A 16379-nucleotide genomic window follows, 5' to 3' on the forward strand; every position below is an offset into this window, starting at 1 on the left:
GTAACCACTTGAAAAACAAAAACAAAGAAAAAAAGCATGCCTCTGCTCCTCCGTACTAGTCCGAAATTACCACGTTCAGTACCTAGTCATGGCTCAGGATTCCCAGACAACCGGAAGTGCTTTGTTGATGTTGCGAGCCCAGGCAGACGCTGACCCGCCCCGTCGCCGCAGGCACGCCCCCGAGATGACGACGGGGCGCGCACGTGCAACGCCGAAGTAAAGGGCGGGCAGCGGAGAGTCCGCCCCCTTCGGGACCCCACGCTGCCGGAAGCGGAAATAGCGCCCGGCGTCTCCAGAGTAGCTGTAACTGCCGCCGCGATGCCGAAGGGACCCAAGCAGCAGCCGCCGGAACCCGAGTGGATCGGGGACGGAGAGAGTACGAGTCCCACAGGTGAGGCTGATAGGCAGGGAACCAACGAGAGGGAAAAAGGGGAGAAGAGAGTGCGCGTGTTTTAGGAAGGGGTCACGGGGTGTGAGACGGGTAGGGCCGTGACGGAGGCCACTGCGCATGCGTGTAATGGGGCTGGAAAGCGTTTACCCAGCCGGAGCGAATTGGGTGGGAGCGAAAGAAAAAGTGCCGGGCTGTCGCGCACGAGTTTCAGTGGGACTGCGCGGGAGAGAAGGAAAAGCATGTGGTGCCGCGGGAGAGATGGGGACAAATGAGAAAGTCCTCCTCCTTTGGACATCACCATACTGTATTCCACATGCCACAGGAATCTGTAAGCAGTGCCTCGGTACCCCTCCCACTGCGCGCTCATCCACGCACGCACGCATCCCGCGCCACGCACCCACCCATACCCTCTCGGGAGCGAGAGGATGACTCCGTCTTGAGTTCTTGCATGATACGCGTCATGCTTATCTGAAGCAGGAGTGTAGTGTAGCTGGTGGGTGTTGGAATGAGAGTTAAGGTTTACTTAAAAGCAGCGAATGTTTGTTGAGCAGCTGCTTTTAATCACCATATATACTGTGCTTAGGGGAAGGAGAAAAAATATGAAGACATCCAAATTTGAAGGCACTTCAAGGGGAAAGAAAATGGATACAAATAATTACAGTGGGCACACAGTGACTAATTTTACAAGCATTCATTGGGTGCCTCTTGTATACCTGGTACTCTGTAGAGAACTGGGAATGTGGAGATAAAAGATAAGATTTGCCACGAAGGGGCACCACCGAGTTTAATGGAGGGGACAGCATTAATCAGAAAGTAGTTGACAAAGTGATGAATGTGCTTGAGAGTGCTATGAGACTAGAGCGGAGAGGAGAAGCATCTGTTCAGACAGATAGGGTAGGAATGTCAGCAAAGCGTCCCAGTAATATGTGGTAGCTGAGTTGATTCTGGAAAGAACAGTATGAGTTAGCCAGGGAAAGGAGCATTCCGAGCAGAGGAAGAAATTTGTGCAAAGGTAAAGACATAGATGAGCCCGGCTGGTTCCCAGTATTGGGTGACTAATGTGATGGGGTTGGAAAGATGTGCAGGAGACAAATAATAGAAGACTTCATATACTATTCCAAAGACTTTAATCCTGAAGACATTAAGGAGGGCTCATTGAAGTGTTTCAGGAATGATCCGATCAGGTCATCTTGACAACACTGAGCAGTGGAGAATGGCTTGAATTGGTCAAGATTGGCGGCAGGATGACCATATAATGGGCTCTGGCGATGATCTAGGTGAGAAGCAGTAAGAGAGTAAGCCAAGGCAGTGAAGACTGACTAAAGAGTTACTAAGGAAATGGCATTGAGCAGTTCTGAGAGCTGACTGAAGGAAGAAGGATTAAGAACAACACTCAAGTAACTCATTGGGTAGTAGACTATTGCTTGAAATCAGGAATGGGCTGTAGGGTTGGGAGTGGGAAGAGGTAAGGTCAACTTTTGAATGCCGAGTTGGGGATTTCTGGAAAACTTCTAAGAGCAGATGGCAGGAAGAGAGATCTTAGGCTGGAAGTAAGGACACAGGCGTGTTGTTGAAATGTTGGTGCAGAGAAGTCCGCTAGGGAGAGTATGCAGTTTGAAGCCAAAAGAGGACAGAAGACAAGAACCCAACAGAACCTCAGCAATTAAATGAAGTAAGGAAAGGAGGCATAAGAGATAAGGCTGGAAAAAGGTGAGCCGTCAGAGAAACTGGAGGCAAACCAGGAGCAACAAGATCCCTGAAATTAAGTAATGACAGGAGGGAAGTAAGAGGCTGAGGAGGTGGTAGCATGGGATGTTGCAGAGAAGTCATGCAAAATCAGGACTAAAAATACACTTTTCAGGTTGAGCACCTAAGGGGATGGTGGCAACTTTGGCAAAGGGTAGTATTCCTTAGGAGATGAAACCCAAATCAGTTTGAAGTATGTTCACAAAGGAGTGGGAAAGAAGGAAGCAGAACTAGTGTGGACTACACTTTGGAGACTCAGTGAGGACAAGGGTAAGAAACAATAATTGGGCGAAGAGATGTTAAGGTTAAGGGAAGAGTTCTGTTAGGCTTTGGGGTTAGGGGCAGCCTAAGCGGTGTATCGCAGGGGACGAGCTGTTAGAGGAGGAGCGGTGGCAGATAGAGCATCGCTTTAGCCGTACTTAGCTTTTTCCTGTTCCTTGGCGATCATACTTTCTCAGGAGGATCAAAGTGAGGTTTGAAATTCAAAAGAGATGTAAAGGGAGAAGAGATGATGTGATGATGTTAGTCCTTGGGGAGAAATTAATATCTGGGACAAGTCACTCCTCAGCATTGTCAAGGTGAGCTGATCATGCCTTTCCTTCTTTTCTGCAGTGGGTCCTCTGTCTTAATGTCTTTAGGATTGGGGCGCCTGGGTGGTGCAGTCGGCTAAGCATCGGACTCTTGGTTTTGGCTCAGGTCGTGATCTCAGGGTCGTTCTACCGAGCCCAAGTCAGGCTCTGTGCTAAATGTGGAGTCCGCTTAAGAGTCTTTTTCCTCGGGGCACCTGGGTGGCTCAGTCGTTAAGCGTCAGCCTTCGGCTCAGGGCATGATCCCAGAGTCCTGGGATCGAGCCCCACATCGGGCTCCCTGCTGCACTGGGAGCCTGCTTCTTCCTCTCCCACTCCCCCTGCTTGTGTTGTCTCTCTCTCTGCTGTCTCTCTCTCTGTCAAATAAAATCTTTTAAATAAAAAAAGACTCTTTTTTCCTTTTTTTCCATCTGCCTCTGCCCCTCCCCGTACACTCTCTCTCTAAAATAAATAAATAAAATTTCTAAAGCAACAACAAAAAAATGTCATTAGGATTAAACTCTGTGGAATAGCATATAAAACCTTTCATCATCCTCACATCTTTTCAGCTTGGTTATACTACTCACCCGAGGTGGGGATCAAATTTTGAAATATGTTCTTTTTTTTTTTTTTTTAAAGATTTTATTTATTTATTTCACAGAGATAGTCAGCGAGAGAGGGAACACAAGCAGGGGGAGTGGGAGAGGAAGAAGCAGGCTCATAACAGAGGAGCCTGATGTGGGGCTCGATCCCACAGTGCCGGGATCACGCCCTGAGCCGAAGGCAGACGCTTAACCGCTGTGCCACCCAGGCGCCCCTGAAATATGTTCTGAATGGAAGACACAGATTAAGCAAAGACAGACTATGGATGCCTGGGACTTAGGGAGCAAGGGGAGAGGTCAATGTCCAGAACATAGGTGTGGGTAGGGAAACAGATATAGCAGAAAAGATAGGATGGACCCTTTTAGTTTGCAAAGCCTTAAATTATAGGGGTTGTCCTTTGATAACTCCAGTTTTAGGCATAGTAGATGTTCAGTAAAACTTTCCTGAATAATTGATTACTATAAACAATGGAATTTTAGCTTAAAAATACTTAATGTAGGGGACACCTGGCTGTCTCAGTTGGCAGAGAACGTGACTCTTGATCTCAGGATCATGAGTTCAAGCCTCACGTTGGGCATGGAGCCTACCTTAAAAAAAAAAAGAAAAATACTTAATGTGCTGGTAGCAGAAAGCCATTTATTTATTTATTTCAAGCGTAATGATTACAGGAGTGCTTCTGGATAGAATTGGATAGCAGTAGATGGATGGCATGGTTGGGAGGGGAATATGGTGGATAGGCCTGGACAGGAAAAAGTTGTGAGGCTGCTGGTTGCCTCCCAGTCTGCTGGGGGCAGGGAGAGAGGAAGTTAGAGATTTAGAGGGAGTTGCCGTCAAGGAACAGGGTTGGATAGAAAGCAGGAACTGGAATTTGTTCAGTCAGTCGGGTTTGATACGGGACATCCCACTTTGTCCCGTGGGAACCCAAGCCAAACAGTCTGTCAGGTTGTTCTCTGGGATGAAAGATTGATGTACAAACAGTTACATACAACGCAGTGTGATTTGTGCTAGAATGTAATGTGAGCAGAGCAGGTGGGGCATAGACCCAGATACTCATTTACTTACCATAGAGGTCTGTTTACACTATCTGCGTTTTTCACAAATGACATACGGGAACTGAATTTATATTTTTGTCCTTTTCCCCTCATGGGTGGCAGAGGTGGGGAGAGGGGACCTTCTCTTCCAGTATATCCTGAGTTAATAAATGGCACCATTAGCGCAACTAATTTTGCCAGATACAGGAGTCATGGGGCACCCGGCGGGCTCAGTCAGTGGAGCATAGGACTCTTGATCTTGGGCTTGTGGGCTTGAGCCCCACGTTGGGTATAGAAGTTACTTATAAATAAAATCTTTAAAAAACAAAAAAGTAGGAGTCATCTCTGAATAGTGTGACTGCTTACTTCCCATCTCTGTTTTTACCATATGAATTCTACTTCTCCCTTCCACTGCCACTAAGGCATCATTGTCTTTTGTGGGACAGTGCAAATGCCTGGGGAATGATAGAAAAAGTAAAATAGGGGGCGTCTCGGTGGCGCAGCGGTTAAGCGTCTGCCTTCGGCTCAGGGCGTGATCCCGGCGTTGTGGGATCGAGCCCCACATCGGGCTCCTCTGCTATGAGCCTGCTTCTTCCTCTCCCACTCCCCTGCTTGTGTTCCCTCTCTCGCTGGCTGTCTCTATTTCTGTCAAATAAAAAAAAAAAATCTTTAAAAAAAAAAAAAAAGAAAAAGTAAAATAGGATGGAGCCACTGAGAGCTTTGCAGGGAACGTCATGCTCTTTTGGAATTTGTAGATAAGCATTCATAGTGTCTGTTTAACCTTCTAGACAAAGTGGTAAAGAAGGGGAAGAAGGACAAAAAGACCAAAAAGACGGTGAGTAAATGAGAGCTGTGGATGAGAAATTACCATGGGTGTTTCCAATCAAAATATGGCCATGCGGGGTGCCTGAGTGGCTTAGTCGGTTAAGCATCTGCCTTCAGCTCAGGTCATGATCCCAGGGTCCTGGGATGGAGCCCCTCACTGGGCTCCCTGCTCAGAGGTGAGTCTGCTTCTCCCTCTCCCTCTCTGATCTCTCTCACTTTAACTCTCTGAAATACATAAAATCTGGAAAAAAAAGCGGCCATGTGAGGAGATGGGGGCTGTTCAAGGGAGGAGAAAAGATCTTGTCAAGAGAGGAAGGGAAGGTGAGGGTGGACTGGAGGATCATGGGCCTGTATGTGGCAGAGAAAAGCTTGGTTGGTCTCCGAGACACATTTACCTGTATCTTAACTTCCTTTACAGTTCTTTGAGGAGCTTGCCGTAGAAGATAAACAGGCGGGGGAAGAAGAGAAGGTGCTCAAGGAGAAGGAGCAACAACAGGTTCAGGTGTCGGGGTCCATCCACCAGCCCCGGTCCGGCCCACATTGGCTCACTCAGCTAACGGGGGACTCTCAGGGCAGAGATGCAGCAGGGGACTGGGCTTCATTGTCTTACTCTGTTTCCCTTTCAGCAGCAAAAAAAGAAACGAGACACCCGAAAAGGTCGGCGGAAGAAGGATGTGGAGGATGATGGAGAAGAGAAAGAGCTCATGGAGCGTCTTAAGAAGCTCTCCGTGCCGGCCAGCGATGAGGAGGATGAGGGTAAATGACCGAGGGGAAATGGGTTCCCAGAATCCCTGAGTCATGAATACTAAAGTTCCTGATTCCTTGATCTTTGAGTTGGATTAGACTAAGGAACCAGCCATTATAATCGTTTCCTACCTCCTCTTCTCCCCTTGTCATTTCAGTCCCTGCCCCCATACCCCGAGGAGGGAAGAAAACTAAGGTAAGCCATCTGTGTGGTAAACAGAGACCCCAGGGGGGCAGCTTTGACCATCCCATTGACTTCTCTGACCCTTTCATTCTCTAGGCTGGTAATGTTTTTGCGGCCCTGATTCAAGATCAGAGTGAGGATGAGGAGGAAGAAGAAAAACACCCTCCTAAGCCTGCCAAGCTGGAGAAGAATCGGATCAATAAGGTGAAAGTGGCAGTGCTGCTGGTCACCCCCACCCCATGTATTACCTTCTGGCCATGGTGTGGTAATTCCCTCGCTTTTTCCCCTGCTTTTTATTTATTTAAATTTGATTTTTTTTTTTTTTTAAGATTTTATTTTTAAGTAATCTCTACACCCAAGTGGGGCTTGAACTCACAACCCTGAGATCAAGAGTCATATGCTCCACTGATTGAGCCAGCCAGGCTCCCCTTTTCCTGCCTTAAAACTAGTTCTTTTAGGGGTACCTGGGTGGTTCATTTGGGTAAGCATCCAACTCTTGATCTCAGCTCAGGTCTTGGTCTCAGGGTCGTGGGTTCAAGCCCCACGTCGGTCTCCACACTGGGCATGAAGCCTGCCTAAAAATAAATAAATAAACAAAGTTCTTCTAGGTCTGTCTTACTGACACTATCAAATTAGCTTTTTAATATCTATTTTTGTCACTCAGAAGTCTGTAATGATTCTGTGGTCTTCAGACTCAAAATCTGAAACAGTGGACCTCAAGTCTTTGCTCTTCCGTTTGGATCTCTCTACAGGGTTACTTGGGATTGATTCTTCCATATGTATCCTTCAGATCAGCCTGTTCATTACCTCAGCATTCATTTTTATGTCTTTTGAAGTATTTTATGGAGGTTTTTTTTGGTTTTTGTTGTTTTTTTTTTTTTAACTAGTCTTTACATCCAGTTTGGGGCTCAGACCTAAAATCCCAAGATCAAGAGTCGCGTGCTCTACCGACTGAGCCAGCCAGGCGGCCTGAAGCCTTTCTTTTTTCTTTATGCTGTGTCTTCCTTAGAATGCCTTTTCCAAGCTCACATTCATTGTCTGCTCTCAAGATTTGCCCTCTGGAAGCCCTCCGGTGCTAGTGCCGCCCCGCCCACATTGCTTGCTTTCCTGACTCGCAGTCCCTTAGCTTTCCTAACGTCATCTCATTAACTCTTGACTATTTCATCTCAAGCTGGAAGCTAGGGCTTTCCTAGACCTCATTTTCTCTTCCGCAGCACTCGGTATAGTTAATTCCCAGTTCTAGAATCCTTAAAAATGCTTAGTAAACAACAAGCAAATAAGTTAACTTTCTGTGTGTGTGTTTTCCAGGCTGTATCTGAGGAACAACAGCCTGGGCTGAAGGGCAGAAAGGGAAAGGAAGAGAAGTCAAAGGGGAAGGCCAAGGTGAGGGAGTATTGGCAGGAGGAGTGTCCGCTGCTGGGTCTCAGGAATTAGAACATTTTATCAGACCTCCTCTCTTCCCTGTTAGCCTCACAATAAATTTGCTGCTCTGGACAATGAGGAGGAGCAGGATGAAGAAGAAGAAATAACAAAAGAAAAGGAGCCATCCAGACAAGGGAAGGAGAAGGCCAAGAAGGCAGAGCAAGTGTGTATTCTGGTGTCGGGAGAGGATGGGCTGAGGGACTAGCACTTTGCGGCCCTTAGTTTGGGGAGGGGAGCAGAATCGGGGGGTGTCGTTACTACTATAGGAGTTGACAAGCTTCTTTTGTAAAGGGCCACATAGTAAATATGTCTGGCTTTATGGACCACATACAATCTCTGATGCGCAATTCTTTTTTTTTTTTAAACGACTCTTTGAAAATGTAAAACCATTCTTAGCTTGTGGGCCGTATAAAAATAGGCATCAGGTAAGATTTGACCCATGGCCCATTCAGTTCCTGGTGTTAGCCTCAGGTGATGCTCTGCCAGTCACCAGCTGTGTTACCTTTCCACCTTTGGGGGCTCAGCTGTCTGTGTGATCTAGTGATTTCTGAGGTCCCTGCACCTCTAGCACTTTCTGATTCTGGAATCTTTTAGATTTTTCAGTGCTGTATGTTAGGGTTTCTGGACCTTTTCTTTGCATTTTAGCATGTAAGCCACAGAAACTTATTTGATACATGAAGAAAAGAACCTGTTTCATTTATTCTCCCCCCTCCCAGCAGTATGGGTAGTTATGTTTGCAGGTAGGTAGGATTGTTGTATTTTATACATGCATGTTCATGCCATTTGTTTTATATAATTCCTGTGGCAGAAGTGGCTGAAGGACGCCAGGGAGCCCAGGGGTGTGTATGAGAGAGTGAGAGGACCCAGCAAGATATTTTAAGACTCTGGGTGGAGAAGGAGCGAGCTGACTGTGGGACTGTGAATGACATGAAATCTGAGTCCTAGAAGGAATCTCTTGTATTTTCCTCACCCCCGGTTCTCACAGGGTTCGGAGGAGGAAGAGGAAGAAGAAGGGGAGTCTAAGGCTGATGACCCTTACGCTCACCTTAGCAAAAAGGAGAAGAAAAAGCTAAAGAAACAGGTAAGATCTTGGTCGAAGTTAGGAGCATTTGATTTTTCTAATACTCCAGTGAGAGGGGTGATGCGTCTGGCTGGCTCAGTCGTTAAGAGCATTCAACTCTTGATCTTGGGGTTGTAACTTCAAGCCCCACATTGGGTATAGAGAGATTACTTAAAGTCTTTAAAAAATATTTTTAAATAGGGGATATCTGAATTGGGAGGGCAAGGAAGTAAGTTTTGGGGGTTACTGCAAAAAAAAAAAAACACAATTGGAGTAAGGAAAGAAGTGTATTGTTAGCTTTTTTTTNTTTTTTTTTTTTTTTTTTTTTTTTTTTTTTGGTGCCTGATGATGTGGCTGTGTTGTGACAGGTAACTGGCAGACCGTGGCCTCATATGTAGCTTTTCCTTCCTTCTTAGATGGAGTATGAGCGCCAGGTGGCTTCATTAAAAGCAGCCAATGCTGCTGAAAATGATTTCTCCGTGTCCCAAGCAGAGATGTCCTCCCGCCAAGCCATGTTAGAAAATGCATCTGACATTAAGGTAAGGTCTGAGGGGGCCCCCCCCCAACCATTTTGCTCAGGGAAGTGCCACCTTTCCCTGAGCGGCCATGGCAGCCGAGGAATTAAGGTATGAGTGGCTTAGTCCCCTGGAAGAAAGCTTGGAGGCGTGTTCCATACCTTGAGTTCTGTCAGCTTCCGCGAGAAAGTAGGAAAACCAGCAGAAGTAGAGGGGCTCTCCACCCCTGGGCGCGAAGTAGGGTGGGATGGGCTAGACTGGCTTAGAAATTGGGAGACTCCTGTTCAAAGCAGTGGACAGGAAGGAGACCAGCGTGGTGAGAAGAGGTCATGCTGGAGCTGTCAGAGGCTTCCTAGCAGGGGGAAAGTTGCAGCTGCTGTGTGAGGGGGGCTCTCATGTACTTGTTCCTTCCCTTTGCCACTGTTGCCCTGATGACTGCAGCTGGAGAAGTTCAGCATCTCAGCCCACGGCAAGGAGCTGTTTGTCAACGCAGACCTGTACATTGTAGCTGGCCGCCGCTACGGGCTAGTGGGACCCAATGGGTGAGGAGAGGGGCCGGAGCTGTAAAGGGGAAGGGGCTGGAAGGAAAATAAGAGATTTTTCAGGGGTGGCCTGGTCCCAGTAGTTCTCACTCCCCAGCAAGGGCAAGACCACTCTTCTCAAGCACATCGCCAACCGGGCCTTGAGCATCCCTCCGAACATTGACGTGCTGCTGTGTGAGCAGGGTGAGGCCAGTGGTGGGATGGGCTTGTGGGGCGGGGACATGGTCTGAGGGCTGGGCAGTTGGGGTAGGAGAGTCAAGCAAGAATGGAAGAAATTGTGGTTATGGAGTGGGAAAGGTTCTGGGGGAGATTGGGGACAGGGAAATGGATGCTAAGGAGAGGAGAGGCTAGAGAATGTTATTTGGAACAAGTACAAAGTATTGGGCAAGGTCGGGCAAACCAGAAATAGGGCTGAAGGAAAGAAAGAATGGGAGTCTTGGCTCTCTGGGCGACCTGTTTTCCCCTTACCCCCTAGAGGTGGTAGCGGATGAGACGCCAGCCGTGCAGGCTGTTCTTCGAGCCGACACCAAGCGATTGAAGCTGCTGGAAGAGGAGCAACGGCTTCAGGGGCAGCTGGAGCAGGGAGACGACACAGCTGCTGAGAGGCTAGAGAAGGTAGAGGAGATGGTGCGCGAGGAGTGTGGGCTAAGGCTTGGGGGTTCCCAGAACCTTCGGACATGTGTCGTCTTCTCCCTCCTCCAGGTGTATGAGGAATTGCGGGCGACCGGAGCAGCAGCTGCAGAGGCCAAAGCCCGGCGGATCCTGGCTGGTCTGGGCTTCGACCCTGAAATGCAGAATCGGCCCACACAGAAGTTCTCAGGGGGCTGGCGCATGCGTGTCTCTCTGGCTAGGTGGGCCATCCACATCACCACCCTCCCCCTTCTAGCCTCCATCTGCTGGGGGGCTTTCCCTTCTTCCTCTTTTAAGGCCACCAGGGAGTTTTAAGGCTTCCTGCTTCCTCCCGTACCGTCTGCATTGTCAGACTCGAGATCTTTCCTCCCTGCCTGGTGGCGTGTTTTCATCAACGTCTCCTGCACAAGAGCTTCTCTTGAGGAGGGATTGGGAAGGAGTGTTCAGAGGCTTCTGTGGGGTTTTCTGAGCAAATATCTTCCTACCCTGATCCTACACTCTGCCACCCCACCCCCCAGGGCGCTGTTCATGGAGCCTACGCTGCTGATGCTGGATGAGCCCACTAACCACCTGGACCTCAATGCTGTCATCTGGCTCAATAAGTGCGTCACCTTCGGTTATAGTCTTTGCGTCATCGGTTCCCATCCTGTCTTGGTCTTCTCTAGCTGTTCACACTCTGTCCTTACGATCTAGCACTTCCTCTCTTCCTTCCTTTTTTCGTTGTCTCTCTGCTTCCTCTGACTTAACAGCCCTAACCTGACCATTGTGACATGTCCACACTTTTTTCTAAAACCCAGCTACCTCCAGGGCTGGCGGAAGACATTGCTCATCGTCTCCCATGACCAGGGCTTCCTGGATGATGTCTGCACCGATATTATCCATCTCGATGCCCAGCGGCTCCATTACTATCGGGGCAATTACAGTAAGTGGGATCATTTGTAGGGAGAGGAAAGAGATGAGGCCTCAAGGAAAGGCCTTGGAGGAAGGACTTACAGGGATGTAGGTAAGCTGAATCTTCAGAGTCTAGACAGTGATGCCCACCTCTGACCTCACTGGTCCTGATTGTCCCTCTGCTGTAGAGAAAGACAGCTGCTGACGCCCATCCTCCTATTTTGCTGCAGTGACCTTCAAGAAGATGTATCAGCAGAAGCAGAAAGAACTGCTGAAGCAGTATGAGAAGCAGGAGAAAAAGCTGAAGGAGCTGAAGGCAGGTGGCAAGTCCACCAAGCAGGCGGTGAGCACCTGGGGATCTTCCTGGCCTGGGGGGCTCTTCTCTGAGTACGGAGAAAGAGGGGGCTCTGGGACAGCGCCGTTCGTTTCAGGGACTGCTGTGAAGGATGCGGATTTCTCCTTTTCCCCTTCTTTAGGAAAAGCAAACCAAGGAAGCCCTGACTCGAAAGCAGCAGAAATGCAGGAGGAAAAACCAGGATGAGGAGTCACAGGAGGCTCCCGAGCTCCTGAAGCGCCCCAAGGAGTACACCGTGCGCTTCACTTTCCCTGACCCCCCGCCACTCAGCCCTCCTGTGCTGGGTCTGCACGGTGAGCGGCTGCGGACCCCGGCAGCACACGGCGGAAGCGTGTGCGCCCCACGTCCTCCCCCAGCATGGGATCCGTTCCTCTTCTCCAAGGCCAGGACAGGACCTTCAGGGTGACTCTGAAAAGAGAGTGAATCACTTCTTCTCCTGGTTCTCAGGTGTGACGTTTGGTTATGAGGGGCAGAAACCACTCTTCAAGAATCTGGATTTTGGCATTGACATGGACTCAAGGAGTGAGTTGGTGTCGAGTGCTTGGGGAGCTGGGCTGCAGGGACAGTTTCTGGGGACCTCTCTTGACTACCTGTCTTCTCGCAGTCTGCATCGTGGGCCCTAATGGCGTGGGGAAAAGCACCCTGCTCCTGCTGCTGACGGGCAGGCTGACACCGGTAAGTCCTGCGGCCGGCACAGGGGTGCGTGGCAAGTGTGGGAAGGCAGCTGTTCAGACGCTGGAGTCAGGGAGCCGCCTTCCGTGCTGGAGATTTTAATACGGAACTCCTAGATGACTCAGTGTCCTGAGAGGTGCTGTAGAGGGGAGCACTGTAGAGCAGTTCGGGGAGGAGAGCCCGGAGAAGAGGTGTTGGACTGGGGGTACCCCTCCCCCATGTGTTCTGTGGTTATATGAGAAACGTAAGTCCATTGTAGTGTGCTCAGAAATTGCATACGTGAGAGAAAAATCTAGAGATCACTGGTATTAATTTCGATGGATTGCTTTTTCTTTTTCCTCTGCAAATGTGCATATAATTTTTTTTAACAAAAATGGGCTCTTGGGTGAATTGTTTTACAGCTAGTTTTTTCAGATAACGTACGTCAAGCATTTTTCCATGCCAACAGTTATCTGTGTTTTTTGTGGGTCTGCAATGATTTATTTGCAATCAGTCACTGTACATGTTCGTGAATGTAGTGTTTTTTTAGGGTCTACTCCTTAGAATTGCTTTTAGGACTTTTACAGCACACTGTCGTACAATGCTTTACATGGGTCGTAGCCCTCTTTACTCCCTCCGGGGAAGTGTTGAGAAGGACCCTTTTCTTCACACAGCACAAGGTGTTTTTAAGATCCTCTCACAAACGGTCTCTTAACCCCCATCTGAGGCTGAAAAAGATGCCTTTGGTGGGTCTTGCTGGGTGGGAAGGGCCGCCTTTGGTTGTGGTCAGTCCCCTCCTTGTTTTGAATCTATGCTTTTTGTCTCCCCTCTTTATTCTCCTTTCACTCCCCTTTGGCTCTGTATTCTTCCCCTTTCCCGGGTGTGCCATTGTCACATGAGGGAGAATGTCTGTGTTGCCTTCCCTGCGTGAGCTTATTCCCAGCCCAAGTCTGGTATCCGTCTCCCCTTCAGAGAAGTTGGGATGTGGGGCGGCAGCACCTCTCCCTTTTCCCTTATCTTCCCTCTTGTTTTTTCCTTTCAGACTCGTGGAGAAATGCGAAAGAACCACCGGCTGGTAAGTTGGCTTTGGGAATTAGGGAATAAAGAGTCTGATGGAGGAGGTATGATTTTCACAGACTGCCTCCCTCTCTCGGGCAGAAAATTGGCTTCTTCAATCAGCAGTACGCAGAGCAGCTGCACATGGAGGAGACGCCCACCGAGTACCTGCAGCGGGGTTTCAACCTGCCCTACCAGGATGCCCGCAAGTGCCTGGGCCGCTTTGGCCTCGAGAGTCACGCCCACACCATCCAGATCTGCAAACTCTCTGGTACCACTGTAGGGAGCTAGGGAAGGTGTCCTCATCCTTCATTTTCATACTTCCAGACTGTACCTAGAGTCAGAAGAGAAGAGGAGCTAGGACTTGAGGAATCTGCATGCACGCAGTCAGCTTTCCTTCAGAAACATAAGGCAGTGAAGTGTGATGGCCCTCTTCTTTCCTTTGCTACAGGTGGGCAAAAAGCCCGAGTTGTGTTTGCTGAGCTGGCTTGTCGGGAGCCTGATGTCCTCATCTTGGTGAGTGAGGTGGACTGCGGGAGGGGCTAAAGGTAACAATAACGAAAGGAACTGTAACGCTTGGTCACGGACTGTCCTCCGTAGGACGAACCCACCAATAACTTGGACATCGAGTCTATTGACGCTCTCGGGGAAGCCATCAATGAATACAAGGGCGGTAAGTCGGCTCAGGGTGTGCCCTCCTCCTTCCCTTGGGGACCAGGCTGTAGTGTTCCTTGGCCAGGGCTCCCTTCTTTCAGGTTCTGATTCCCCTCTGCCTCCTTCCTCCCTGCCCTCCACTCTCTCATCTTTTTTTCAAAGCTGTGATTGTCGTCAGCCACGATGCCCGACTCATCACAGAAACCAACTGCCAGCTGTGGGTGGTCGAGGAGCAGAGTGTTAGCCAGATCGACGGCGACTTCGAGGACTATAAACGGGAAGTGTTGGAGGCCCTGGGTGAAGTCATGGTCAACAGACCACGAGAGTGAGTTTTCCTTCCTGGAAGTCTCCTGAAAGACAAGCTTGCGTGGCCTAGAAGTCCCCCGTCGTTTCCCTTTCTCCACTTGGACACCGTCCTCTGGTCTGCAGCTACTCAGGCGTGGGAACGCGGAACATGGTCTTGACGTGACCAGGGTACCACTTCGATTGGTTCCTTCTCTCGGAAAGACCAGTCTGTTTCAGTGTTCTTCAGATAACGAAGCTGGCCTTATCCTTGACGTCCCTTCGTATACACAGAGGTGACCTTATTGTGAGCTCCATCCAGCCAGGCTCACGTGCGTGGCCAGTTGCCTTGAGACTCTTTTCTCATTAAGAGTCCTGTCTCTGGTCCACCTGAAAGCTTCAGGCCCAGCTGGCCTCCTGGTCTTTGAGGGGTGCTCCTTGTTTCTGGCGGATTTCACGTTGACTTACCGATACAACAGCTGTTGCAGCTCAGTGCTGGAGGCGAGTTCTGAGGCCTTCGCTAGTCCCCAGCCCGGGGTTTGGTGCCTGCAGTCACTTGTCTAGTTGGGGACTTGGGAGCAGGAAAGAATTGCCACTCAACTTGAATCTGCCTTTACAGGGGGAGGAAATAAAGGAAAGGAATTGTTGCTGCCCTATCACTGTTTGCAGATTCGTGGGAGTTGGGACTGTTCTCCGTTTTTATTTGCTTTTTTCCATTTGCTAGCAGCATTCTGTGTCCACTCTTCCCCGTGGATACCGATGGCTCTAACTTGCAGTCTTAATGCATTTTAGATGGTACGTGCTGTTTGAGGGGCCTCCCTCCCTTCCTCCAGCCCTTCAGACAGGAAGGAAGAGGTTCATCCCTCCCACGTGTGACTCTTGGGCCTCTCACTGTCCAAGCTCTGCCCTGTGGCAGATTACGGATCCTCTCAAAAGTTCCTAACTCAGCCGTCGTGTACATCACTGTGGGGTATACAAAAAGGAAAAGACAAGGTCTACCTCCATCAATAGTCTAGCCACAGAAGACTTAGAAAATGAGACTTGAGCGTAAAGGTGATTTGGGTAATTGCCAGATGTGTGGTACTCTAGATTCTATCAGTTGCCATATGCTCATAGAGGGAAGGATTATCCAGAACTTGATGATTTGACAGGATCACTTGAGGGTGGGCCCTTTAAAAAAGAAGAATTTGAATAATGAGAGAACAGGGAGCCATTTTTGGAATCCAGGAAAAGAGCAGACCGAAGGCCTGGAAAGAAGAAAAAACTATTTTGGGAGTTAATGAGAAAGCATGGCTGGTGTGGCCATTTTTTTTACTAGTGTTAGATTGGAGAGGTAGATTTGGAAAGTAACCAGTGGTGAGTGGTTGGTGAGTTTAGGTGGTGGTGTGACGACTATAGAAGCATGTGGAGTGGGAGCCTGTAACTTGTTGCCAGTGAGGTAACTAAATGCTTAAGGAGGGCATGGGAGGGGTGGGATGGGAAGGAAAGGACAGGAGAGAGGTGTGGGAGTTGGGGGGAGAATTCTAGAAGAGGATGATCTGATGTGTCCAGTTCCAGAGGGAATATGAGGAGCTGTTTGATTAAGACTGAGTGTGGACATCTGTTTTTGGGAAACTATTTTTTGACCAAGTGAATAAATAATAGTGGGCCCGAAGTACAGATTTTGTACTGGAAGTGCAGCTTTGGTGTGGTGATAATGTTGTTAGGAAACATCTCCGAGAGGAACCATCCCTCTTACGGAATTTGAGGGGGAAAAAATCAGGGTCTTGGTCCATGCACCTGAGTAAGATGTTTCATGTCAAATTTCCACAATTCTGTGAAATAAATCTGTCACAGAACAGTGGGAGCCAGGGTTCAAGTCCACTTACTAATGGCGTGATGTTGGACAAGATACTTCACCTCTTGGTACCTGTCTCCTCATCAAATGAAGATGATAAAAAATACCTACCTCATAGGGTTATTAAAGGAATAGATATGTAATTATTTTGTAAAGTGCTTTAAATTTTTGCTTTTGTTACGTGCATTTCACATTCCACCCTACACTTAAAATTTTCAGTTCACTAGTCTAGATGAGATGAGATGTAAAATACGTAGGAATGTTATTTATAAAATGCTGAAATTTTGCATTTCAAGTTTTTTATCACTAATTTCACTGCGAGTACTTGAGATGCTCCAAGACAGCTTCTGTCCATGGACACAAATTGCACTTTTTCCTTCAATATACATAGTTA

General features: G+C 48.6%; 1 protein-coding gene across 4 annotated transcripts; it reads left to right on the plus strand.

Moving 5' to 3' along the window:
- Window positions 1-237: 237 nt before the first annotated feature.
- Window positions 238-16128, plus strand: ABCF1 (ATP binding cassette subfamily F member 1). Of its 4 annotated transcripts, none has more exons than XM_011236777.3 (25): window positions 238-391; window positions 5126-5172; window positions 5581-5664; window positions 5789-5918; window positions 6065-6102; window positions 6187-6294; window positions 7399-7473; window positions 7559-7675; window positions 8498-8593; window positions 8989-9111; window positions 9529-9629; window positions 9727-9812; window positions 10105-10244; window positions 10332-10480; window positions 10778-10861; window positions 11057-11181; window positions 11381-11493; window positions 11627-11798; window positions 11953-12027; window positions 12110-12180; window positions 13199-13231; window positions 13315-13483; window positions 13664-13728; window positions 13813-13885; window positions 14029-16128. In XM_011236777.3, the coding sequence occupies exons 1-25, from the start codon at window positions 319-321 to the stop codon at window positions 14193-14195; spliced, it is 2514 nt and encodes an 837-aa protein (XP_011235079.1). In that variant the 5' UTR covers window positions 238-318; the 3' UTR covers window positions 14196-16128. The 4 variants fall into 4 exon arrangements, with proteins under 4 accessions (XP_011235079.1, XP_011235080.1, XP_011235082.1 ...); XM_011236778.3 differs by having other exon boundaries at window positions 5792-5918; XM_011236780.3 differs by having other exon boundaries at window positions 5581-5658.
- The last annotated feature ends 251 nt before the right edge of the window (window positions 16129-16379 follow it).

This window comes from Ailuropoda melanoleuca, chromosome 5, assembly GCF_002007445.2.
Source record: "Ailuropoda melanoleuca isolate Jingjing chromosome 5, ASM200744v2, whole genome shotgun sequence".
NCBI classification, from domain to species: domain Eukaryota; kingdom Metazoa; phylum Chordata; class Mammalia; order Carnivora; family Ursidae; genus Ailuropoda; species Ailuropoda melanoleuca.

What these genes read in the sequence shown, in the direction of transcription:
- ABCF1 (XM_011236777.3), top strand. Translation starts at nt 319, where the DNA reads ATGCCGAAGGGACCCAAGCAGCAGCCGCCGGAACCCGAGTGGATCGGG. An exon ending in GAGGAGGGAAGAAAACTAAG is followed by an intron (nt 6,103 to 6,186) that starts GTAAGCCATCTG and finishes TTCATTCTCTAG; the next exon opens with GCTGGTAATGTTTTTGCGGC. An exon ending in CCAGATCTGCAAACTCTCTG is followed by an intron (nt 13,484 to 13,663) that starts GTACCACTGTAG and finishes CCTTTGCTACAG; the next exon opens with GTGGGCAAAAAGCCCGAGTT.